The following is a 27,519-nucleotide window of genomic DNA, read 5'->3' as shown; positions in this document are numbered from 1 at the left end:
TTGTCAAAAATGGTGGACAGGTGGGAGTCATGTAACATGGGCTTCTAGCTTGTGGAACAAGCCTTGCTGGAGTGCATAGTTGATTCCACAGTTTAAAACCTGATCAACAAGCCCCACTGAAGAAACTTTGACTCAGGTTGGTAACCTGAACCCCCAACTACCCTGCTTCTGCTGGAAGGCTATACCATCTCCTACAAGACTGATGCATCTCTGCATGTCTATCTCATCATGTGAAGTAATCATTAATTGAAAAAGTGATTTATCCAGCATCGGTTTTCAACCCACCAACCTCCATGGAGAAATACCTCTTGGATTTTGATTCTGGACTCTGTAATCCATGTGAAACACTATTTCCTTCCTCTGTGGTCTCTGCTCTGTAAATCTTTCTTCTCTCTACCCCTCTGTTTAGCTTCTTCAGGTGAGGCGGTGTTGTGAACCTTCTTTTTGCGATTCAGGTGTGTATAAATAAACTAACCCTTTGAGTTCATCCATCTTGAGTTCATGGAAAATTGGATTGTACCAAAGGGGTTTGGAAAAAACACTACCACTTATAAACAGGGAAACAAATCAAAAGAACTTTCTGTTTATGGGTGGGTGGTGAGAGGAGAAATTAGTGCTATCAATTACAATGTAACGAATAATAGGAATTAACTAATGTGACAAGTGTGCAAACTCGCTAACCTTTGAGACGATATTCACTCACTGCACTGATGGTATTACTTGCAGTGGCTGGAGCAAGGTAAATCCAGGGTTGTGATTACAATGTTCTGGAATGACATGGCACTCTGGCCAGCTACAAGCATTTAATATAGATACTCCAGTCATATTTTTAATATACATACATCTTAGTAACATTGAAATAGCCAACATTTTATCGCGGTGTGGGGACAACATAAAGGTCAAGTTCACTTGTAACGGAGAACAATGGAAACATTGTGCTGAACGCAAACATTGATGGAAAGTGTGATATTCGACACGTGAGTAGGAAAATAACACGCACGTTCTGATGTCAGAATGTGCAAAGTACAAGGTTTATTTTTCAGAAAACAGAGGGAGATATAGTATTTTATATATATATATATCATAACACTGTATTTTCACCCATGTTACAAGAGTGACCTCCAGTGTGTTGGAGTGCCCTTGGTCTTTGACTTCAGGCATTATAACATCCTGATGGCCACTCTCACTGGGAACCACAGTTTACATGCAGTAGACTCCTTTCCAGGTTAATCCCTGACGAGCTTCCCTTTTACAATTTTTTGTTGTTAAATATGCTGACATCTACCACTGAAATACCTTTGATAAGATCATACTTGTCTTCAGAGCAACCGTGCTTCAACAATACTGATTTGATCTTAACAGGGTTCAGCTGAACAAACAGAATGCAGATACATTTAATTGTTTTACAATAGTAATAGCTTCTTAAAAGGCCTACGTCATCAGGTGTTTTTTGTGGCTTTCAAGCCAGGTATTTTCAGTAAAAATAGTGTTGAAGTCATCGTATCCCTTGATTAATGCTGCTCGGGTCACAGCCAATATCTGTACATCAAGGTCTTCCATTTCCTTTCACCAGAGACATTTTGTCGACTGTTTCAAAAGATTTAAGAGTGTTATTTTACTCTGTTGACTAATTTTAGTGAGTAGATAGACAGGAGTGCAAAGCGCTCAACGCCACCTTATACTCACATCCACTTTTTTTTGGTAAAATTGGTAAAGTGAGGAACCTAGGCTTTCTTACAAAGATCAAATTTCGGGAATAGTCAAAAATATTATTCTGCATTTTCCAAAAAAAAAAGACTTTCCCAAGCCATGGATGACACCAAATGTTCCATGTTTGCCATGAGTACACCACCAGAGATAAATATGTTGCTATGGAAACCACCAGTTAAGCCCTTCCCTCAAGATGACACAGCCTCTTTAAAATGACAACTCAACCCTAACTATTTTTAGGAATGCTCAAACGACCACTTGCCAATAGGGTTCTTTCTCTTTTTACACACGGGAAGCAAAAATTACTCTTAGTGGCTTTCAGATTACACCAAATTCAAGTAGCCATTTTGTTTTAAAACCCCCTTTGAGATATGATGGTGCAGTTGTGTCCAGGAAGTTCACTATTTGCTGTGGTAGTCAGCATATTACTTTACAATGAATTTACAACAGTATTTTTTTTTCAATAAGCTTTATTCAGTCAATCATGCATGGACAAATAAAAGACCCATTCAAACATTCCAAAAGAAATTCATGTTTTCTTTTTTTGGTTAGCCACTTCCCATACGGGAAATCTTTTTTTCTTGTAGACAGGAAGTGATATAAAAAGTCTAGCAGGGCAAAAGGTTAATGCAAGATTCAAGCTCGGGGCATGACATGCATTTTCTGTCAGTCTAATCCAACGAAACGTAACCGTGGTGCATAACGACATTTTGTCCCAATTATAATTAGGGTTGTGTTTCTTTTTGGTACGAGTGCAAACCGTCAATTAAAAGACATCAGAACAGCTCAGCAAATGCATCTTTATATAGTTTTGTAACATTCATACATTCTCAACATATTAGTTAATGCGACAAAGCCAGTTAACATTGTTTTTTAAAGATTCGCAGAAGTCTTGTTTAAAAATTGTGCAAATTAGAAAACACGAAGCACGTGAAATTTTTCCTTCTAAGTTTTATTTTAATTCAAGGACTCTGCCTCATACAAAATGTAACTTGTAGAAACTGCAGAAGTTCAAAGTTTGGCTGATAAACGTCAATCAGGCAACAAACTTGGTCAATCACAGGACCTTATCAGCTCCAGTCATGTTGCATGGTTGGAACTGGTGAACTTTCCCAACACTGTTTCATATATAAAGTTATCGCAACAAACTCCCAAATTTATAAATGTTTTTTTTAAACTTTCCCTTAAAAATGAACAGATGATGAATACATTGTATCAAAAAAGTGGTACCAAGATAAACAATATTCCATGCACACACTTTTATCACATGCTAACGTTACTTCATCAAACGACAATCACGAAGAAACAGAACTCTGGATGTGAAAATAGTTGGGTGCATCTTGAGTTTGGCAAACCTACTGTAAACAGATGAAGGGAAGGAATGCAGTTCGAAGGCATTTCAGCTGCACACAGAAAAAGGTGGAGAGGCCACAGGTAACAGTTTTGACAGTAAACTGGCAAGAGTTTCCATCTTCCTTTTATTACTATAGTTTTATTTCTCTCTCTCTCTCTGTTCGTTTACCCACAGCAGCCCCACAATACTGAATCGGGACAAAACGATTTTAGGTAAGATTGTTGATACTTCTGTGTACATAAAAAAGGGGAGATGTTTTCTTGAAACTCCCCCGTCACAATCAACCTCACATCACAAACGGTCAGTTCTACAAGTATGGGAGAGTTTACCTTTCTAAATAAAAATCCAATCCTTCTGCACAAATGTAGGTTCTACAATTAATGAGTACAATTGGTGCATGCATTATTCACGATGTAAGTTGACCTAAAATGTTCCAGGAACAATTTTTAAATCAATATATATTCCCTCCCCCCCCCCGACCACCCACCCAATAATGGGTTTTCTTTTTAAAATTTTAAATAATCGTTGTGCCTTTGTTATAAGGAAATCTATAAAACATTTGGTCACAATCGTGCTGGCGTCTGAAACAGGAGAATCCAGCAGATAAAGCTACAGAAAGGATGATTTTCCTTTTTTTTTGCCTGACAAAATATCAACTTGTTGCATAGCCCTCCCAACAAAACACTGGGGTCATCCTCTGTGAACCAGTGTCCTCATTTCTTCTTTCGATTCTTCAAAGTGCACGCTTTGTAGGCTACTCCCAACACATTTTTGTTTTTGGAAAATGAAAGACAATTACAAAGGCAACAGCAATGTTTTCCCACGTATCCTCACAACATAGAAACTGTACACCATGAAACATGTGCTCGTAAATGCCGCAACCAAGTTGATAAGACTGGACATGCACCGTGAATTGTAAGGACAGCAGACAAAGATGCTGTACTGGTTCGCACACTGTTTCGGCACTGATCTTCCTATGTCTTAACTTCAGAGAAGGTTAAAGCCTAGATTCGACACCAAATAAAGTCTTTTGGCTTTATGTTTCAAATTTGATTTTTGCTACACATCATTACTAATCTCAAGCCAGGTTATTTTATTTTAAATCATCTCGTAGATATTTGATTTACACCACTAACTTCGCTCACCTATGCATTTCAGCCAGACCTCCCACTTACCAGTTAAGACGCACTGAAGCAAGTTTGCATCTTCTCTTACGAGCTATTTAAAAGGTTAGGCACTTGGAATTCAACAGCTGGAGCACTAAATACAAAAGAGTGGAATGATGTCGTGCTAACTCCTCAACATACAAATTCCCACTGGTTTTTTTTGTACACTTTGTGTAAAACGATGGAACGCTACGAAGTTGGCGTGACTACATAAGGCTAGCCACTGGTGATTTAATAAAACCAGGATCGCAGGTCACCTTTCGTTTATCGCGACGGTAAGTGTAAAGAAAAGCGAAACAACAAAAAAAAAGGACAAAAAACAAAGTATAAACGAATCGCCAAAAACTTTTTTTTAAACAGAGTGTGAAAAGCAAACGACGCTGAGAAAGGCCTCTGGACCTGAAGGATGTGGTGCCGCCAACTTAAAATGGAACATGTTGCAGAAGTCCTTGGTGCAGATGAGAACAATGCAGAGACATGCGGAGACATAGTGCAGTGCAAGAGGAGAAATTTGTTTACTGGCTCCGTTCAAGACATGTTTATCTGTTATTAACACATCAAGTCCTACATTTGAAAGGTTTTGCTGTCTGCATTAGTCTCTCGATATGCATTAAAATATCTTATTCAACACCGCTACCCCGCCCCCCCGCCCCCCCCAACCTCTGGTATTCAAAGTCCACGATGAAAGTAGAGCCAGCTTCTCACAACCTACTTCATAAAGAGGCAATCTCATTCACCTCTTGCCCCCCTCCCTCCCAATGGGTCACAAGAACAGGCTACTGTATTTCATCGGGAGGTTTTTACCACTGGTTAAAGTATACACTTGTAAATAAATTTGGCATCTGTTGTTTTCTGAAATAGCCAATGTGGGGAGAGATATAGAAAAACAGATGTTTTCTAGCATGAAACAGTCTTTTGTTTTATTCACTTCAAGTGAGGGTTTTTTTTCACTTGCAAATTCAGTGCAAAAACAAGCTGAAGCAATTCTTTTTTTTAAAAAAAATTAGATTTCTGGAACAATTTCCAGTTTCAAAATCCCCGTGAATGCTGCATATTACTTAATATACACTCTCGAGCTCTGACAGAACACCCTGCAGATGATAAAACTCATCGTTATTAATGCATAATCTGTAAGAGTCTCGCTCGACCGGTGCGCTAGCACCAATCGTCTTCGTCTGTTTCGCGATAGTATTTCCGCTCTCCTGCTCCCGTCCCATGGCCCGTGCTCATGCCCAGGTTGCAGTGGTAACCGTTCGGGACTCTGCGGCTTTGGTGAGACTGAGACGCAAAGGACGAGATGCAAGAAGTCCTCGGGGACCTGCCCGCGGTGGTGGCGACAGCCACCTCGAAGGTCAGAGTTTCTTCCGGCAGAGTCTGCCCCCCATCGCTGTTGCAACTTTCACGGTGTCCCAAGTAAGGGTCCGATCCGATGCGCATCACCGTCGGTTGTCTGCTCTCGCCGCTAGTGTAAGGGTGGTTCTGGGACTCGCTGCGCAGCAGAGTGTTGTGCTCTGATCGTCCGCGGCTGAGTCTCCCTGGGGGAGTTGGGGGTAAGACGCCGTGCAGGTTGCTAAACTGAGTCGGAGAGGAGTTTGCAGTTTTGTAGGTGACGCTGGGGCGCGGTGTTAGAGGTGTCTGCGGCAGCTGCCGTCGACCACGACACGGGGTGCTCGCGCCAGAGACTGACTGCAGAGGGCTGCCGTTAACCGAACCACTGCCCTAGATGAAAATTGGAACAAAGCAATTCAAAAAACAAAAGAACAGACACACGGAAAAACAACAAAAGAAAAATGTCAACAGAAAAGGACACAAAGATCATGTGAAAGAAGAAATAAGATGAAACGGGCAGACGTGCACCAAAAAGAGAAAGTAAAGTATGAGGCAAAATACACAGAGATGCAGAGAGAATTGGGGGAAAAATGATTATCATGAGTGGCAAAATCAATTCTGGAAAAAGTAGGTAAATAATTAGCAGTATTAAGTGATGCACCATCAATCAAGCAAAGACTAGTTTGTATGCAAGAACAAATAGGCACTAAGTATACAAGATAAACCCATGAAGAGGCTGGTAAATAGGAAGAGTGCACAGGCAGCTAGCTGAGGGAACATAAGAGATTTCATTGCTGCAGTATTTAAAGAATATTAATTGAAGACAATTTGAATGAACGCTTGATACATTTAAATTATGAACAAGGTTATTTTCAATAAAATCATAGAACAGAATCCCTTCAGTGCAGAAGGAGGCTGTTCAGCCTACCGAGTCTGCACCGACTCTCTGACAGAATATCTTACCGAGGTCCTCTCTCCTGCCCTATCCCTGTAACCCCACACATTTACCATGGCTAATCCATCTAACCTACACATCTTGGGACATTAAGGGGCAATTTAGCATGGCCAATCCACCTAACCTGCACATCTTTGGACTGTGGGAGGAAACCGAAGCGCCCGGAGGAGACCCGCACAGACACGGAGAGGACGTGCAAACTCCACACAGACTGTCACCCAAGGCCGGAATTGAACCCGGGTCCCTGGCGCTGTGCCATTAGATGGAAGTTGTTAAAACACAGTGCATTATTTTCTGTGCGACACTGAGGTGAAACATGAACTCTGATAAAGACAGATGCCTTAACATATCACACTACCTGTGTACGTTCATGAAAACACTGCTGTGAATTTAAGTAAGATATACATGTTACACATTAAATGAATATAGAGGCATGTGTACTGCAGAATGATGTGAGAAACATAAGAATTCATATTAGGACTAAATCGTACGGCTCCACAGTCCTGTTCTGACATTTAATAGAATCCTGGTCAATCCTGTACCACAACTCTACTTTCCTGCCCAATCACAATAATCCTTTGATCTCAACCATGAATACAATCAATGAGCATTCTTTGCGATAGAGAATTTTCCTCTAAACTTAAACCAGGTGAAGACAGGGAATTGGTGAGACCACTTCTCCAATGGGGGAGGCAGTGGCATAGTGGTATTGTCACTGGACAGAGACCCAGAGCACAATCAATGGACCCGGGTTGAAATCCTGCCATGGGAGATGGTGAAATTTGAATTCAATTAAAAAATCTGGAATTAAAAAGTTTAACGATGACAATGAAACCATTGTCAATTGTCGGGAAAAACCCATCTAGTTCACTAGTGTCCTTTGGGGAAGGAAATCTGTTGTCCTTACCTGGTCTGGCCTACATGTGACTCCAGAGCCACAGAAATGTGGTTGACTCTCAAATGGCCTCTGAAATGGAGGGCAGTTAGGGATAGGCAATAAATGCTGGACCCAGCCAGGGACACCCACATCCATTAAATGAATAAAATAAAAATACTGCATGCAGTTTTGGTCTCCATATTTAAAGGAGGATGTGATTGTGTTGATGGCAGTTCAGGGGAGAGTTACAAGATGGATACTACATTGAGTGCAGATATCTTGGAGGGTTGTGGGCCTGGAGGAAATAATGCAGATAGGGAGGAGTGAGGCCATGGAGGGATTCAAAAACAGGGAGGAGAATTTTAAAATCATGACATTGATTGAACATGAGACAATGTAGGTCAACGAGCAGAGGAGAGGGAGTGGGATGAAACTTGGTGCAAGTTAAAACATGGGCAGCTGAGTTTTGGATGTGCTTAAACTTATCAAGGGTAGAACGTGGGATACCAACAAGGAAAGTGTTAAAATATTCCAGTGGAAGAATTTTAAGTTGTTGTGGCAAATCAGGACAGCTAAATAAGCAGCACATAACTGACACAGGGAAAGAGAAGAGGAAAATATTTTGCACACGCAAAAACACAAGAGAAAAATAGTAAGAATCAATCTGATATTGGAAAATTAAAGTTCACAAGTTTTAAAGTTTATTTATTAGTGTCACAAGTAGGCTTACATTAGCACTGCAATGAAGTTATTGTGAAAATTCCCTAGTCGCCACACTCTGGCGCCTGTTCGGGTACACAGAGGGAGAACTTGGCATGGCCAATTCACCTAACTAGCACATCTTTGGACTGTGGGAGGAAACTGGAGCACCCGGAGGAAACCCAGGGAGAACGTGCAGACTCTGTACAGACAGTGACCCAAGCCGGGAATCAAACCCGGGTCCCTCACGCTGTGAGGCAGCAGTGCTAACCACCGTGCCGCCCCATTTTAATTTTAATTGGGCTGGAAGTAGAATTTAAAAAATACTTATTGATCCATTGTAACTTAGGTGAACGGCCATTGAACGGCTTAGATAGGATGGACGTAGGGAAGTTGTTTCCATTAACAGGGGAGACTAGGACGCGGGGGCACAGCCTTAGAATAAAAGGGAGTCACTTTAGAACAGAGATGAGGAGAAATTTCTTCAGCCAGAGAGTGGTGGGTCTGTGGAATTCATTGCCACAGAGGGCTGTGGAGGCCGAGACGTTGAGCGTCTTCAAGACAGAAATTGAAATCAACCATGATTGAATGGTGGAGTGGACTCGATGGGCCGAATGGCCTTACTTCCGCTCCTATGTCTTATGGTCTTATGGTCTTATAGGTGCCTTGGTACCGAAAGCACAAAATGTAATTGTAAAAGATAAACACTTTAGTAACTGTACGCAGTACACCAAGTGTGATCTGACCAATATAAATTGAGCGTAACTTTCCTATTATTCCTCCTAACTGCAGCCTGACTGATGGTGGTTGTAGCTGTTCATTTTTTTAGACTTTAGACAATAAACGATAATCATTATAAGATTTATGTTAAATATATATTCGCTGGAATTTTCCGGCTGTTCATGTCGCCAGGATCTTCTGGTCCCACCTACAGTGCACATCTGCCGTGGCTTTCCATGACAGAGGCGGGAACAGAAATTCCCAATGCCGGCGAAGAGCACGGCATCTCCCACAGCCGAGAAACACGCTGTGGACAGGCCAGAGAATCTCCTACCCCCATACTCTTACTGAATTACTTTACAGCTATCTCTTGTTTAGCACTCCTAATGTGTTCCCAAAAAAAAAACAGCGTGCTAAACGGGGGCGGACATGGCGGTAAAATTCCAGCCATAAAAATCTGTCAACAACAAAATAAATTTTAACTTCTAACAATTGACTTTAAAAAGAAATCTCTCCCCCATCCACCATCAGTAAGTTAAGGTTCAATTAGAATTTACAGTTGCCCGTAAGCTCCAGCTGGCACATGCTGAGTTATTCTCACCTGTCTGTGGAGGCTATGATCTGGGACTGCGCTCGGAGATGTTGACCGACTCTCATCAGTTGATTTGGGCTGCGGCACTTCCTGACTTCCATATCGGTCGCAGGAGTAGTAACGCTGCTTCTCATTGGAGGATGGAGATTTCCTCTCCTGTGACCTACCTCGCACGCGCTCCTTCGACGGCTGGACCTTTTGACGAGCTGCAGAACTCAGGTCATCCATTTGGTCTGTAGGGAACAACATCGGATAAGAGTAAAAACACACGAGTCAACGAGACCTTCCAACAAGCAGCATTTACGCACCTTACTGCTGGTTGAAAAATACCACAGGCAGAATGAGGGGGGGAGGCGATGGCCTTGTGGTATTATCGCTGGACTATTAAACCAGAAACTCAGCTAACGTTCTGGGGACTGGGGCTCGAATCCTACCACGGCAGATGGTGGAATTTGAATTCAATATTAAAAAAATCTGGAATTAATAGTCCACTGATGACCATGAAACAATTGTCAATTGTCAAAAAAACCCATCTGGTTCACTAATGTCCTTTAGGGAAGGAAATCTGCCATCCTTACCCAGTCTGGCCTACATGTGACTCCAGAGCCACAGCAATGTGGTTGACTCTCAACTGCCCTCAGGCAACTAGGGATGGGCAATAAATGCTGGCCAGCCAGCTACGCCCATGTCCCAAGAATGAATAAATAAAATGTGATAAAATACATAAATGCGATCCATTTAAAAATGTAGCCTTCCTATACTTTTGAGTGGTAATGAATGAAGCATACCTGCATCAGTCTTTTGAACAGCATGTGAAACCATGCTCTCATTTGCTCTCTAAAATGACACTATTTCAAAGAAGAGTCCTCTTTGGTGTCCCTGGCCTTATTTATCCCTCAGGCAGCAGCAATGACACAGATTGGCTGGTAATTATCACCTTAGGGCGGCACGGTGACACAGTGGTTAGCAATGCTGTCTCACAGCGCCAGGGAACTGGGTTCAATTCCAGCCTCGGGTCACTGTCTGTGTGGAGTCTGCATGTTCCCTCCCGTCTGTGTGAGCTTCCTCCGGGTGCTCCGGATTCCACCCACAGTCCGAAGATGTGCGGGTTAGGTGCATTGGCCATGCTAAATTGCCCCTTAGTATCAAGGAGATTAGCAGGGTAAATACGTAGGGTTATGAGGATAGGGCCTGGATCTGATTGTTGTCGGTGCAGACTCGATGGGCCGAACGGCCTCCTTCTGCACTGCAGGGATTCTATGATATTTGTGACAGCTTGCTGTGTACACGTTGTCAGTCATGTTTCCTACACTACCCCACTGACTACATTTCTAAAGTATTTCATTGGCTGTAAAGCCTTTTGGGATGTCTCAACCTTGTGAACGATGCAAGTCTTTCTGCTTTTTGATCTCTGCAAAGGTATAAAATTGAACCGTATAACTGACATGCAACAGTTATGGGGGGCGGGGGGATGCAATAAGGGAAGATTTCCTTTCCCAATCTGTAATCTTTTTTTGGGTTACGAACCCACGCCACACAAATTCTCAGAATTCTCATGTTCCAATCCAGTGCTCCGAAAACTGATCAAAACACGCTGGAGCCACATCTGCTGAGCACATAGACTTGTCCCAGTTTTTGATCAGTTCCTAACACTCTTTTATCCAATTTTCTAAAGCAAATTCTTTTAAGTTGCAGGCCATTGACAAACCATAAACCTAGAAGCAGTTTTTGCTTTACGTTGACTTTAGCATAGTGATCCTCTGATGTCCCACATTGCATTGCTGGGCAGCAGAGTGACACAGTGGTTTGCATTGCTGCCTCACAGCACCAGGAACCCAGGTTCGATTCCCGGCTTGGGTCACTATCTGTGTGGAGTTTGCACGTTCTCCCTGTGTCTGCGTGGGTTTCTTCCAGGTGCTCCGGTTTCCTCCCACAGTCCAAAGATGTGCAGTTTAGATGGATTGGCCGTGCTAATTTACCCCTTAATGTCAGGGGGACTAGCAGGGAAAACACATGGGGTTACGGGGATAGGGCCTGGGTGGGATCGTTGTTTGTTGGTGGAGGCTCGATGGGCTGAATGGCCTCTTTCTGAACTGTTGGGATTCTATGATTTGAGCAGAATTTGTTTGAATTCTCCAGCATCGAGTTGTCGATCTCCTGTAAAGGGGAGCGGATACCTAGCATTTGTCCTCTTTCTTTTCGGGCCCTTTGGCTGCTGTTGACAGATATTCTCCCATTTTTAATAGAGACCCATTTATTGATCCAGTAAGCTTTTCATACTGAATTATGTTGTTGAAAACAGCACTATTATTCTTGCAGATGAGGAGCATTTTTCAGCTGGCTGAAAACCATTTTGCATTTGTTTATTTATTCCCTTTCCTATGGTCCGTTGCTCCAGTCTTATCCAGGAGGCACCCTGCTCCAAAGGCCTTTCCCAACAATCTTTTTAAAAATTCATTCGTGGGATATGGGTGTCGCTGGCTGGCCAGCATTTATTACCCATCCCTAGTTGCCCTTGAGAAGGTGGTGGTGAGCTGCCTTCTAGAATCGCTGCAGTCCGCGTGCCGTGGTTGACCACAATGCCGTTAGGGAGGGAATTCCAGAATTTTGACCCAGCGACTACGAAGGAAAAGTGATATATTTCCAAGTCAGGATGGTGAGTGGCTTGGAGGGGAACTTGCAGGTGATGGTGGCCCCTTATCCTTCTCGGTGGAAGTGGTCGTGAGTTTGGAAGGTGCTGTCTAAGGATCTTTGATGAATTACTGCAGCGCATCTTGTAGATAGTACACACTGCTGCTACTGAGCGTCGGTGGTGGAGGGACTGGATGTTTGTAGATGTGGTGCCAATCAAGCGGGCTGTTTTATCTGGATGGTGTCAAGCTTCTTGAGTGTTGTTGGAGCTGCACCCATCCAGGCAAGTGGAGAGTGTTCCATCACACTCCTCCTGGCTTGTGCCTTGTAGATGGTGGATAGGCTTTGGGGAGTCAGGAGGTGAGTTACTCGCTGCAGTATTCCTAGCCTCTGACTTGCTCTTGTCGCCACTGTGTTAATGTGGTGGGTCCAGTTGAGTTTCTGGTCAATGGTAACCCCAAGGACGTTGACAGTGAGGGATTCAGTGATGGCAACACCATTCTATACAATGATGCCCCAAGGGAGCAGGAAAGTTGTGCTACACTTTCCGCTTTATCATTTCTGCAAGTCTTCCCCCATGAAAGTGGAAGCGCTCAGCCTCCATTCAGGAGCTCCATGTAATGACGCAAGAAACTGGGGGCTGCCAAGTATAAAATGGGGAAGACTAGTGGTGACTTATATCCAACTTGTCCACATTGCAGTGCATAGATAGGGTTATTTTTTGAAGTTGTGGATAATGAATAGCTTGTTCATATTTGCAATTGAAAGCACAATGTCAACCTTCACAGCTTGTCACTCTAAGTTAATATGATTTTGGTAATAGTATTATCCACATCAAAGCATTCTTAGGCAGCTATCAAATATATTTTACATAGATTACTTCACTTTTAGAATTTGTTTATTTAGCTTGCTTAAATCTAGTGTGTCGGACACACTCTGAACATCAAACATAGACCAGTACAGCACAGGAACAGGCCTTTTGCCCCACCATGTTGTGCCGAACATAACGCCAAATTAAACTAATCTCTTCTGCTTGCCCTTGGTCCATATCCCTCGATTCCTTGCATATTCATGTGCTTATCTAAAGGCCCCTATCGTATCTGCCTCCACCACCACCCCTGGCAGCGCATTCCAGACACGTACCAGTCTCTGTGTAAAAGCCTTGCCCCTCACATCTCCTTTGAACTTTGCCTCTCTCACCTTAAGTACATGCCGACTAGTATTAGACATTTCAATTCCAGGAAAAAGATTCAACCCTATCCATGCCTCTCATAATTTTATACACTTCTATCAGGTGGAATATATTACATTTCTAGTCATATACAGTGATGTGATCGTAAAAGGTTTGTCTAATTTCAGCATGAGCATCCAAAACAGAGGAAAATAAAGCAAAGGAAAGATGATGCAGAGAGATGTCTGATCAAAACATGACATGCAATCCAGACCAGCATGGGCATTCATAGGAGGGGAAATCCTCCTAAATAATGGTCTCCAGGGATTCATTTTGTATATGTCAAGGATTACCTGTAGAATTATAGAATAGAATCATAGAATCCCTATGGTGCAGATGGAGGCCATTCAGCCCATCGAGCCTGCATCGATAACAATCTCACCCTATCCTCGTAACTCACCGTATTTACCGTGCTGGTCCCCTTGGCACGAAGGGGCAATTTAGCATGGCCAATGCACTTAACTAGCACGTCTTTCGGACTGTGGGAGGAAACCGGAGCACCCGGAGGAAACCCACACAGATACGGGGAGAACGTGCAGACTCCACACAGACAACGACCCAAGCCGGAAATTGAACCTGGGTCCCTGGCACTGTGAGGCAGCAGTGCTAACCACTGTGCCACCAGAACAAAGTGAACTGAATTTTATTCTCCATCAAAAAGTACGATACCAGTCAGGGAATGCTTGATGCAAACATCTGGGGTGCTGACAAGATAAACTGCTCCATTCCACAGTATTAATACCTCTCGCCTTTGATGAACACAAGAGTCAGGAAACGAATTATAAATGAGCCCCCCAAAAAAGTCCATAAATTGTCAAATTTCAGACATCTTATGATTCCCTGATCCTAAAGTGATCCCAATTTGTTACCTGTTTCTCCATCAGCATGTCTGCTGGGAGACCTCTCAAGTGACCGCTGCTTTTTCTCTTTTCTCCGATGACAGCGATGCTGATGGTGGTGGTGATGGTGAGGCATTCGTTCCGGGATAACGCGCTCCAGAGAGTAATCTGGCAGATGCATCCCATGAGAGCGCTGTGGCGTCAGCGTAGAGACGGAGCGCTTCATGGAGCTTGTGTCTGGAATTGGCTACACAAAAAAGGGGCACAACACCCAAGAAAGTTAGAATGTCCGAGTACACTGCAGTTACATTCATTCCATTTTATTCTGGTATTCCGCTAACCATGCTTCTTAATGTCATATTATTAAGCATAGTTTTTAATACTAAAGAAGTTATTAAGAAACACAAAATTATTACTTATGTCGACTCAAAAGCCATTCAATAAGCACGATCAAGCACACTTTATAGCACTGAGTATATGCTGGTTGACCTTCGATTGCTTTGTGTAATGGCATCATTAATCACATTAACCTCTTCATAGAAATACTGATGAGAGAAAATCTCCCAGAATAACAGGACCATTAGGAATAGGAGTCGGCCATTCAATGCCACCCACTCAGCTCCTCAGGCTTGCTCCACCATTCAATTCCATCGTGGCTGACATGTATTTAAAATCCATTTTTATTTATGCGTTATTAATGTCACAAGTAGGCTTACATTAACACTGCAATGAAGTTACTGTGAAAATTCCCCAGTCAACACATTCCGGCGCCTGTTCGGGTACACTGAGGGAGAATTTAGCATGGCCAATGCACCTAACTAGCACATCTTTCAGACTGTGGAAGGAAACCGGAGCACTCGGCGGAAACACATGCAGACACAGGGAGAATGTGCAAACTTCACACAGTGACCCAAACCGGGAATTGAACCTGGGTCCCTGCTGCTGTGAGGTTGCAGTGTTAACTACTGTGCCACCGTGCTGCCCCACTCTTTTCTCTTGGTTGCTTCGATCCATACCCCCTTGGTGACATTACTGAACAAAAATCTCTCTCTCATTCTTTACAACTCCAAATCTGCCAACATCCACAGTCTTTTGGAGGACAGAGTTTGAAATTTCTGCTCTTTTGTTTCTGAAAAAATGTTCCAAAAGGGAAAACAAAACAAGTTTTTGGTAAGATTCCACCCACAATGTGCAATTTGCAATTCATGGAAACTAGGCAATTTTTATAACCAAAAGATTTCTTGATTGCATATTTTCTTTTTGGCCAATTCCACCATTTTTTCCTTATATTTGGTTACTGATATCACTAAAACATATGCATTAATATTACAGTTCGAGCATATCCTGGAAAGCCCATTTAACTGTAAGTTGCTAGCTTAAGATGGAATGAGGAAGCATATAAATATCACAGAAATATATGCAAGCAAAACTAAAATAGTTTTTATAAAAGATCAAGGTGTCTCATAATTCACTTCCTACATTGATGCATTCTGAACTGGACTTTTGCACATTTTTTTCCATCAGTTCTCTCATTCTGAATAGAATCTTTTGTCTGTTTTTGAATACTTATGTACATTGAATGTTATATATTAGTGGACTTGAGCAACACACTCCAAACAAAAGAATCCAAGTAAAAATAATACTTGGGCCTAAATGAGATTAAACTCTGAGACTGGTCAAGTGGGCTCACGACAAATGGGTAGATGGTATTTATCCCAGAGTGCTGATAGAGACTCAGGATAAGATCTGTAGGGCATTACCAAGACGTTATTGAATGCTGTGATAGTGCAGAAGATTTCACATGACCCAAAATGGTGCCTATATTCAAAAAGGAAGCCAAAACAAACAATGGCAACTATAGACCTAGCAGTCTAGAATGGAATTGATGACTAGGAGTAAACCCAAGGATCACCTGTACAAAATAACCTGATTAACTGCAGTCAACATAGAAACAGAGGATCTCAGCTGATAAACCACCTTTGATTTCTTTGTAGAAATAATAGACAAGCGAGTAAAGGACTATTGGGGGACAGACAAGAAAGTGGAGTTGAGGCCACTACCAGATCAGCCATGATTTTATTGAATGGCAGAACAGACTTGAAGGGCTGATTGGCCTACTCCTAAGCACTATGATCATTTTTGACTTCATGCATGCATATTAGGAGTAACCGCAGTGTACAATCTTGTTAATAAATGCAATGAATGGAGGTAAGGCCTGGCAGCAGTTCTCTTTAAGATGTAGCAGCTTCTCAGTGGCACAGTTACAAGTTTCCTGAACTCAACCCATTCTTCAGAGGGAGGAGTTGCTACCAGTGCCCGAAGCTACAAACGCAGTTACAGGACTGGGCCAGACACCATGTTGAAATGAAGTCCAGCATTCCCAGCCAAACAAGTCTAAGTGGGGTTTCATTCAAATGCACAACGACCAAAAGACTGAAGTAAAATAAAAGTGGACATAATACAAGTTACATACTGCAAGGACACTCCCAGATGATCGAGATGATTTCTTCAGCAAAGGGTTGAGTAAGACGACACAGTGAAGCAGCCCATAGCACAGGGTTGGGTGAGGTTAGGGAGGGTTAGACGGGGGTCAGGTGGAAACAGAGAAAAAGCATTGCAAACCAAAGCACCAGAGAGATATTTATGAAAGCAAAAACAGATCAACCCAGGATGTCAAGACACCACACAGAAGTAGGCACAGGGGAAGTTTCGGTATTGATGGAGAAAGATCGATAGGAGAACAAAACAGAGAAAAGACAAGTCAATGAAGTAAGAAGTTGGATTAAGGAGTGAGGGGAAGGATTGATGAATCAAATGTTGGTTAGGATGAGAAAGACAAAGCACAAAAATTATGAAATGTCACAGCAATTGAGCTCAAAACAATTAATAATTGCATGATTGTTTTTGGTTACATCAAATATATATTACCAGTCTGGAGAAATGAACAAGCAACGGATACTGTGATTGACAGTTTAAACCAACCAAAAAATACAACCATCGCTCCAAACAGAATGAATAGCATCCAGGGCGTGCGTTAAGCTTTCACACAGGAATGGAGACTGGCTATAAATCTCAGCGTTAATGATTAGTAATTGCAAAATGAACAGGTCTGGAAAATACCAATTGCATCGGGAAACATAAGACACTGGGTGGGATTATCCGGCCGCGCTGGCCCCCAAGACTGGAAAATCCCACCCGAGGTCAACGGGACCTTTGCATGGTCTGCGCCCTGCCCGCTATGATTCCCATGGTGGGCGGGACAGGAAAATTCCACCCACTGAGTCTGGTCACTGACCAGAGTATGAGCTTCATCGCAAGCAGAAGAGTGAAGTGATTTCTTTTCATCTTTTGGAGGAGGTTTGCAGGGTTGAATGGAAACGTGTGAATGATTCTGGTTCTCTTTGGCTTCATTTCTACTGAATGATTACCTCTCATTCCTGATTGCAGTTCAACTTTACACTTGTCAAGTTAACTTACATGAACGCTCAATGCTATGTTTTGAAGTGGTTTTCAGCAAATTAGATATAACTGCCTAAATAACAGTTTTTTATTAAGCTGACTGAAAATGATTTCTTGATCTGTAAATACTTCCAGTGGATTAGTTCTATTATTAAATAGCATTATCATAGAAGCCCTGCAGTGCAGAAGGAGGCCATTCAGCCCATCGAGCCCGCCCACCCAGGGCCCTTTCTCTGTAACCCCAAGTATTTATCCTTCAAATCCCCAAGGAGCAATGTAGCCTGGCCAATCAACCTAACACGCACATCTTTGGAATATGGGAGGAAACTGGAGCACCCGGAGGAAACCCAAGCAGACACGGGGAAAATGTGCAAACTTCACACAGACAGTGACCCAAGGTTGGAATCGAACCTGGGTCCCTGGCGCTGTGAAACAGCAGTGCTAACTGCTGTGTCGCTATTATTCAACTTCAGTTCAAAATTGTTCAGCAATAATATGAAAGTAAAATGAACTATAAGGGCATTTTTTTAAAAAAAAGGTGTCCAACAAAAATATGTAAGAAACAAAGTCTGACCGATAAACAGGACAGAACATAGCAAGCGGTATATTTTACACAAAAATTGAATGGTTAATTATTTAGTTGTCCTTGCTCTCAGACTGTGGTGAAAGGAGATTCCAATTTAATCTTAGTCGGACTTCACAAGGTTCATAGTCTTTTCTTTGGTCAGTCCCATATTTAATGTGCCTCTTCTCATGGTTCACTCCGTAGACTTGTCTAAAACCCATGGCATTTTGTAACTATCTCAACTCTGCTCAACATCTCTCATGATGTGGAGATGCCGGCATTGGACTGGAGTGGGCACAGTAAGAAGTCTCACAACACCAGGTTAAAGTCCAGCAGGTTTATCTGGAATCATGAGCTTTCAGAGCGCTGCTCCTTCATCCACTCACCTGAGGAAAGAACAGCACTCCGAAAGCTCATGATTCCAAATAAACCTGTCGGACTTTAACCTGGTGTTGTGAGACTTCTTACTGTGCCCACCCCAGTCCAACGCCGGCACCTCCACATCATGTTTAATGTGCTTCTTCTCATGGTTCTGCCCATAGACTTGTCTAAATCCCATGGCATTTTTTAACTATCTCATCTCTGCTCAACATCTCTCAGAGTGGGGATTCATGTAGACTCTGTATCGACATCGAAACACTCCAAGCCCATTGGCATCATTTGAAACCTTAATGTGCGCTTCTGGGTTTTCTTTGTGAAACTCTTACCTGGGTTTCTGCAGTCAACCGAGGCATTGATGCTGCACGTCCTTGACTCTCCAAACCCGGCTGATCGACCTGATTCACATCATACCCTATCTCTCTCATCTCCACAGCCTGTGCAAGAGCAAAGGGATATCAACTCTTTTGCATTCAATTCAATTTATCATAGTTTCACTATATACTGAGGTTAAAGCTCTGCTTAAGCACATTTGCAATCGACACAGATCAATAATTAAATGATGCTCATTATTTTATGAGAATCTTTTTAAACTTCTCAATGACAACACCAACAAGGTGCTTCCTTCGAAAAACAATACTGCAGAAGCTGGAAATCTGAGCTAAAAGCAGAAAAAGCTTTTCTGGTCAGGCAGCATCTATAGACAGAGAAATAGAGTTAATGGCAGGAATTCTCTGATTTCCTACTCCCCTCCACCGCTGCCCATGAGAACGGAGAATTTGGTGCTCAGCCAAATCTGCTTTCACAGCAGCGGGACCCGAGAATCCCAGCTGCGGATTAGTTTGGAAAATCCCAGCCAACATTTCAGGTCAAGAGCCTTTCATCAGATCTGGGGAAGTTAGAGATATAGGCTGGAATTCTCTGACCTCACACGCTGTGATAGGTTAAAAGACAGGAGAGATTGAATGGTGTGCTCCAAAGATATGCAGGTTAGGTGCATTGGCCATGCTAAATTACCCCTTAGTGTCTCAGGATGTGTAGGTTAGAGGGATTAGTGGGGCAAATATGTGGGGTCACGGGGTTAGGGCCGAGGTGGGATTGTTGTTGGTGCAGACTCAATGGGCTGAATGGCCTCCTTCTGCACTGTAGGTATTCTATGAGTCAATTTTCCAGGGTCAAAAATAATGGCTGGAATCTTACCACCATTCACCTCAGCGGGATTTTCCCGTCCCGCCGCAGTGAATGGAGATTTGGCTGGCTGCCAAATTCTCCGACCTAGCTGTAGCAGGACCATGGCATGAACGGCCAGTAAGATGACGCCCTAGGTTTCTCTTCTTACCATGGTTTTTGCTTTCAGACAAGCGTGCTGCTGTCTGAAAGCAAAAACTAGGGAGAAATAAAGCAGACTAATGCAGGAAATGGAAACAAAAGGAATTGCCCAGATACTCCGGTCTCTGGGCCATTTAAGACCAGACTTAACCCCCAAGATGTTGTTCAGGTGCTAACGGAAGTTCCAATGCAACGTGTTCATGGAAATTGCCCAGAAAGTTTGAACTTCCGATGAGCAAATCCCCTACTCCCTGGAATCCTCTGCAAAAGTCTTCAACTCTTGAGACTTTGGAAAGTTCCAACTCACTCACTTGGATAGTTACCCAAGAAATGTTAGACAGAAACACCGTAGACTAACTTCTGGGTGACTTTACAACTGATAGTCCTGGAACACCCTTCAACCCCTGACCACACCAACAGTCGAATCTTCCTCCAATCCCTGACCCCACCTGACTCGTCCTCACCACCTGGCCTTGAATTGAACATCTGAGAGTCAACAACATTGCTATGGGCCAGGATTCACATGTAGGCCTGACTGGATAAGTATGGCAGATTTCCTTCCCTAAAGGACATCATTGAACCAGATGGGTTTTGATGGCAATTGGCGATGGCCACCATTAAGTTAAAATTCCATCAGCTGCCGTGGTGGGATTTGAGCCTGCAACCTCGGCATTAGCCTGGGCCTCTGGATTATGAGTCCCGTGACATTAGCAGTATTCCACCATCTCCCCCAAGCAAGCATCTGAGAGTAGAGGATAACACCACACCAGCCTCACATGATGCCTTTAATCAAGCTGCTTCACAATAGGAGCTGGTTAGAAATAGGGGTGGTGAAAAGGAGTTTTATTTGCTCTTGCGACGTGGACAGCTTCAACAAAGCAGTTTCCTCTAATTTTGCTGAGGGCAGTAAGAGTCAATCATGGCGTGCGAGACTGGAGTCATATGTAGACCAGGTCAGGTACAAGTGAAAGATTCCCTTTTCCTTCTGTTTGCAAAAGGGGAGACGGTTAAGATGGTTAAGAAGAGAATCCGTGAATATTGAAGTGAAATGGCTGAAGGCTCTACCAGTGATTATATCATAGAATCCCTACAGTGCAGAAGGAGGCCATTCAGCCCATCGAGTCTGCACTGACCACAATCCCACTCAGGCCCTATTTCTGTAACCCCACACATTTACCCTGCTAATTGCCCTGATGCTAACGGTCAATTTAGGTGGCCAATCAACCTAACCTGCACATCTTTGGACTGTGGGATGAAACCGGAGCACCCGGAGGAAACCCTCGAAGACACAGGGAGAAAGTGCAAACTCCACACAGACAGCAACAGATTGAACCTGGGTCCCTGGCACTGTGAGGCAGCAGTGCTAACCACTGTGCCACCCTTATAGTGAAGGGAATGGGAATGTACAGTTGGACAACCTCAAAACATGCAGAGGTTAGAGGCGAGATTGTAAGAACATGGTGCAGAGTAGAGAAGAGCATGCAAGAATTTGTAAGTGAGGATAAAGGTGCCTTCGTAGCACAAGTGACTTGATTATGTTAATTAGGCAATCATAGAATCATACAGTGCACGAGAGGTTGGCAGGGCATCGGTGGGGGAGGAGGAAAAATCATGATCAATGGACGCTCTCTTGAGACAAAACATATAGCCTACATTTCCATAGTGCAGAATATTGATTCAGCAAAAACCAACAGACCATTTTCGATCCCCTTTACATAACAAAGAATGCCTCTTCCACATTAGCCTCACAGAATATTGCATCTTATTCTCCAGTCACGTGCATTACGCAAATAAGATGCGCCTTTCAGAATCAAATGGAGCAGTAAGCGACTGTAAGCTTTAGATGTAATGTCAGCCACGTTCACTCACAGTTGTCACTGGGAATTATTAACTGTGTTATGAAATTCTCCTGCATGTTAAATATTAAATTCATACCTGAGGGCTGCTTTGAGTAACTGGGACTTCATCCGCTTGACTATGTTCTGGCATTCGCAGCTTAGCCTCATTAAATGCCTCCTGGGCCCGCAACCAGGGTGAAGATTCTTTGAGGCCGCCTTGGTACAAACTAAATGATAGAAAATATAATTACTACAGTACAACTCACACTGTCAAAAATATACATGCTCTCTGTTATAACTTGACTGGGAACTAATCTCCAGGCATTTTTGAGATAAATATGATAGGGACACACATACTATTGCGCATAATTCTCAGAGTCAAAATACTCAGCTCTGATGAACGGTAATCATGGAGCTTATATGTCCTATCAAGAGAAATATAACTGTTGCAATCAGACGGAGGGGCTATGTTAATAATTGACTGTTTAGAATCAGAATAGAAATGGGTTTGGTTGTGAAAGGGTGTTCAGTATTTGAACAACACATTCAAATTTAAACCCACAGTGATATTGCAATAAAAATATGTAGCGGTTCACTAAATAATGTCTTCAACCTTGCTTGAAAAGACCTGTCATCAATTTTTCTGCAATATTTTGGGCGCACTAGGAAGGCAGTGAATTGTTTTCACATGATTTACAACATTGAGTCATGATCGGCAAAAGGATTAACATTTGACATGAAGACATGGATCTCTTGAATATCATTGAGGCCATTCAACTAACATGCTCCAACAAATGTCAAATTTGCAAAACTGAGTATCAAAATAGATTAATGTGAAAGTACTTTGCATCCAATGTGAAAGGAGTCAAAAGATGTTACTCTTAAAAGAATGATTAATTCTGCTGGGCAAACTCATCCAAACATATCAGACTGCATTTGAACCGGGTGATGGTTTCCGTGAGAAACAACAGTCGAGAGATTGCTTTTTTCTGTTTGGTTCTTGCCCACAACAGCCTTGACAGGCTGGGCCTCTTTCTACTTCACAATTGGGAAAGTGAGTGAGATTGTGAGGTCCGGTGGGAGTGTGTGAGAAGGGGGTGGGACTCTTATGTTGGTAATGAGGGAACAAACAGGTTGCTTAGGTTGACAGGGGGTGTGGGAGGTGAGGGATTTACTTGATAGCTTGTTGATTGTGCAGGAACAGCTCCTACTCCTCCTGGCCCACAAGCAGTGCTGTAAAGACAATTAACTTATGGATTCAGCCTGGGAAACCCAGCCAAAATTAGTTGAGAATAGAATGACTGCTAAAATGAAGAATGGCACGGTATCAGTGGTTAGCAGTGCTGCCTCACAGCGCCAAGGACCCGGGTTCAATTCCGGCCTTGGGTCACTGTCTGTGTAAAGTCTGCACATTCTCCATCTATCTGTGTGGGTTTCCTCTGGGTGCTCTGGTTTCCTCCCACAGTCCAAAGGTGTGCAGGTTAGGTGGGTTGGCCATGCTAAATTGTCCCTTAGTGTTAGGGGGATTAGCAGGATAAATATGTGGGGTTACGGGGATAGGGCCTGGGTGGGACTGTGGTCGGTGCAGACTGGATGAGCTGAATGACCTCCTTCTGCACTGTAGGGATTCTATGAAGGGAGGCTGCCTTATTGCACCATTCAAATGACCAACTCACTTTGTGTGAGAGGATTGATCACCTGTCTCTTGTCCCACCTTTGTAACAATCAGAAGGCACATTGGATTCTTGTTTCAGCTATTTCGTATTTCAACAACTCATGACCCTGAGCCAGCCATTTTGTTTTTAGAAGTTAAGGTTCAGCACATTGATTCTGGCTGTGCTAAATGGGAAAGAACCCACATTCTTAGTGAAACAATTGCCATTAGTAGACATCAGGTCTAATTACCATTACTGTCGTCTGCCAATGTTTTTACCACCAGCGAGAGTAAAACAATATTAGAGATCTGAGAAAAATACTTGGGCAGACAGTATTCCATTTGCTCCAAATGTTGGCTGCTGCCAATCCACAGAACTCAATTTGTATATAAAAACAAAGCAACCGCAATAAATAAACGGCCCGGAATCCTGATTATCATTGAAAACCAAAAGGTTAAACATGTTAGAATGTAACCGGTGACAACTTTGTATTGGATGTAATGTGACCAATGATAACAAGCTGCAAAGATCAGCTGACTCAGTAACCCATGGAAACAATTACAGAATGATGGTCAGCTGACCAGCCTAACTCACTATAAATAAGAACCTCTTTGGAATTGTGGGGAACTTGGAATGGCCCAGGGTGAGGCCCCAAGTTTGGAGTAATGAAGTTTCTATATTAAACCCTTTCTTTGATTTATAAGTTGGAGTATATTTTGTTCTAATTTTATTGTCTGCATTTGAAGAGTTCCTTCTGAAAAAACAAAGCAGGCTGCGACGGTAGTCATTGGAATTTAGAAGAATGAGAGGTGATCTCATTGAAACATGTAGGATTCTTATGGGACTTGACAGGGTAAGTGCTGAGAGGTTGTTTCCTCTCATGGGAGAGTCTAAGACCAGAGCGCAAAGTCTCAGAATAAAGGGTCACCAATTTAAGACCAAGATGAGGAGGAATTTCTTCTCTGAGGGTTGAGTGTCTTTGGAACTCCTTGCCACAGAGAGCCTTGGGGGCAGAGTCCTTGTGTATATTTAAGACTGAGATTGACAGATTTTTATCAGTAAGGGAATCAAGGGTTATGGGGAAAGGGCAGGACAATGGACATGCAGAATGTCAGATCAGTAATGATCCTATTGAATGGTGGAGCAGGCTTGGAGGGGCTGAATGGCCTGTTCCTATTTCTTATGGAATGGTTATAACTCACATTGAAAATAGCATTGATCAAAATGTTACAATTCAAAACTTGTATCTGATCATTGTTCTGGTACAATATTAAAGGTTATTAAAAGTTGCATCGACAAATATATTTCACCAGTAACAGTATATTGCTTGTGATATAAATTTCCTGAATTCTGGTTGAAGCTTTTTGTCTTGCACTTAGCAGGACAATTAGCAAGGGTACCAATGTCAGGAGAAACATTGTATGTGATGAGAGTGCTGCTTGGTTGACAAGTCGATTCTGATTGGTAGAGGCGTTGCCATGGAGAATGCACCAGTTGATGGTGGCTGACAGTTAAATACCAAATATTGTTTGAAATTTAAACCAGGCAGCTTGACACTGGTCAAAGCATTGCCCTGAGGAATGAACCAGCAAATGGCTGTCAATTATTTTGTTTAATTGAAAAAGATGCAATGTGTGTGCATGTTCTTGCAAAGGACAGGGCCTGTGTATTAATATGTAGCTTCCAGTACATGCATATGCGCCACATTGTGAGCCTGACTGAAAATATTAAATCAATTGTCAGCGTAATTCTTGGCACACTGAGGACTATTTAGCAAATGTTGTCCAATCTCAGAACCGCATCTCATGTTGGGACACGGTGATTTGAGTTGTGCAAGCACGGGCTGGTTGGGTACGGTCTGCACTGTGCCCATTGTGAACAACAGAAGGGACATGTTGTCTGGTGTGATCCGCCAGTCTTTGGGATGTACAGCCTACATACCTAGCATCACACTGGCACTGAAATTCATCTTCCATACACTCATCTGTGTGATAGGCAGAATGTCCGTGTGGTTTGATGGCAGCATCCTGTTAGTGGCAAATACCATTCACATTGCTGCTGAATGGTAGCTGTGTGAAACAGCATCACCTGTTGCTCAAGTTTGAGATACTTGCCCTCCCAGGATAATCTCGGGTAGATTGGATACTTCAGTGCCAAAAGTGACGGCTTTAGGCCCATTCATGAGTTTATGTGATATACGGCCTGAGATGATCTGATCAGGATAGCCATTATCAACATGATGTCTTTGATGCACCCTCTTCAGCATCAGGCTCGCGTAGTGTGCTCATAGCTTCAGTCCTATTTGTGAGGTTGTTAATAATCTAATAGTGCGTGGAACTATAAGAATCCCAATGCATGTATTTAACAGTAACAGTAGACTTGGGGCAGACCGTGGTACAGAACCACTTGGCAGGTTTCTCAACTCGTACACGAAGGAGAGGGAGTTCATTTGAATGCTCCAAGGTCAACTTGAGTGCAGGGCGGACATTAGGACATGCAAGGAAATCATAGATTCATAAAATCCCTATGGTACAGAAGGAGACCATTTGGCCCATTGAGTCTGCACCAACAACAAACCCACCCAGCCCCTATCCCCTTCACTCCACATTTATCCTGCTAGTCTCCCTGACACTAAGGGGCAATTTAGCATGGCCAATCAACCTAACCTGCACATCTTTGGACTGTGGGAGGAAACTGGAGCACCTGGAGGAAACCCACACAGACACGGGGAGAATGTGCAAACTCTACACAGGCAGTGGCCCAAGGCTGGGAATTGAACCTGAGTCTCTGGCGCTATGAGGCAGCAGTGCTAACCACTGTGCCACCCATGATTACATTCAACTGCGGATTTTAATATAGCAAACATATCGGCCCGTATTCTCCAGCTGCACGCACCCCAAGATCAGAAATTCCCATCTGAGCTCAACGGACTTTTAAAATGGTCCGCCAAATTTTCTGCCTCGCCCACTGCGATTCCCATGTCGGGCAAGGCGGGAGAATTTCAGCCATCCGCATTTCGGAATTATGCTAGGGGTAGGTGGTTAGATGTCATTCCGTTGAAGACATATTTCCCATGAAACCCAACAAAGATGTTTGCGAAAACTGAGACTAGAGGGGATCCCATGGTTACACCATCTATTTGGGGATACATGGTGTCATTAAAATTGAACTCCACTGAGTGAGTTGCTGAGTTCATAAGCTCAATGAATACTGATTCACACAATGGTGGCAAGTTTGGGTCACCATGATATAGCGTTGCAGTGCAGATATCTATGGCTTTCTTAAGTGGAACATTGGTGAATAGCCTAGCAATGTCAGATGAGCACATTGACACAGCATTGCTATTAATGGTATTGACCTGTATAGTCCTCGTAAAACTTGCTCAAAACTGGCTGTAGTAGTTTGCCCATTTGGCAATTCATGCTGTGCAGAACTGGTCATAGATAGAATCATAGAATCCCTGCAGTGCAGGAGGGCATTCGGCCCATCGAACCTGTACCTATAACAATCCCACCCAGGCCCTATTCCTGCAGCCCCATACATTTACCATGCTAATCTTCCTGATACTAGGGTGTAATTTACCATGGCCAATCAATCTAAGCTGCATATCTTTGTAAGATGTAATTAAGGGACATCACTTCTGTGTGCCTTGGGCAATCCACACATACAAAGGATGAACCCTGTCATATATACCAGTCCAGCAAGTGTCTCTTTGAGCTTACTTTCGAGCAAGGTTGTTCGGTCATGTTGAGTGGCCGGTCCAATGGTCTTTTTTGGCAATTATTTTTATGATATTTGCACTTACAAATGCAACAATACTTTGTTTCAATATGCTCCAGAATTTTGACTGCATTGGAATATGGTGCCACAGTTAGCCGTCACTTAATAACCTATTTCAAAGAGATGACCACATAGTACTTATTAACAGGCCTTGAAACAATACATTGGTGGGCCAACAAAATGTAACTCTGAAGTGGCAGTCAAGGATTTGGATCGGAGCTTCAGCTCACATAAGCAAGGTGAGAGGGCAGCAAAATGGGACTACTTCAGTTGAGGAAACCTGGTTGGCATGGAAGAGTTGGGCCAAAGGGCCTGTTTCTGTGTTGTACACAGTACATTTTTACCTTGTCTGATGCTCCAACTTGGTTTAAGTGTTATTGTCACAAGTAGGCTTACATTAACGCTGCAATGA

At 43.0% G+C, this 27,519-nt stretch overlaps 1 protein-coding gene across 1 annotated transcript in view; it reads right to left on the bottom strand.

The window, feature by feature from the left end:
• Nucleotides 1–5,385: 5,385 nt before the first annotated feature.
• cacna1ba (calcium channel, voltage-dependent, N type, alpha 1B subunit, a) overlaps nt 5,386–27,519 on the bottom strand; it is a 664,407-nt gene continuing 642,273 nt past the window's right edge. Inside the window, exons 42-47 of the mRNA XM_078227596.1 lie at nt 21,770–21,888; nt 18,835–18,942; nt 16,577–16,609; nt 14,134–14,350; nt 9,412–9,635; nt 5,386–5,949 (exon numbers count right to left, since the gene is read on the bottom strand). Coding sequence (XP_078083722.1) covers nt 5,386–5,949; nt 9,412–9,635; nt 14,134–14,350; nt 16,577–16,609; nt 18,835–18,942; nt 21,770–21,888 — 1,265 coding nt within the window. The remainder of the gene's footprint in view (nt 5,950–9,411; nt 9,636–14,133; nt 14,351–16,576; nt 16,610–18,834; nt 18,943–21,769; nt 21,889–27,519) is intronic.

The sequence above is a fragment of the Mustelus asterias genome, chromosome 13 (assembly GCF_964213995.1).
Source record: "Mustelus asterias chromosome 13, sMusAst1.hap1.1, whole genome shotgun sequence".
Taxonomy (NCBI): domain Eukaryota; kingdom Metazoa; phylum Chordata; class Chondrichthyes; order Carcharhiniformes; family Triakidae; genus Mustelus; species Mustelus asterias.
The sequence above is the reverse complement of the archived record's forward strand: the minus strand, read 5'-3'. Positions and strand labels throughout refer to the sequence as shown.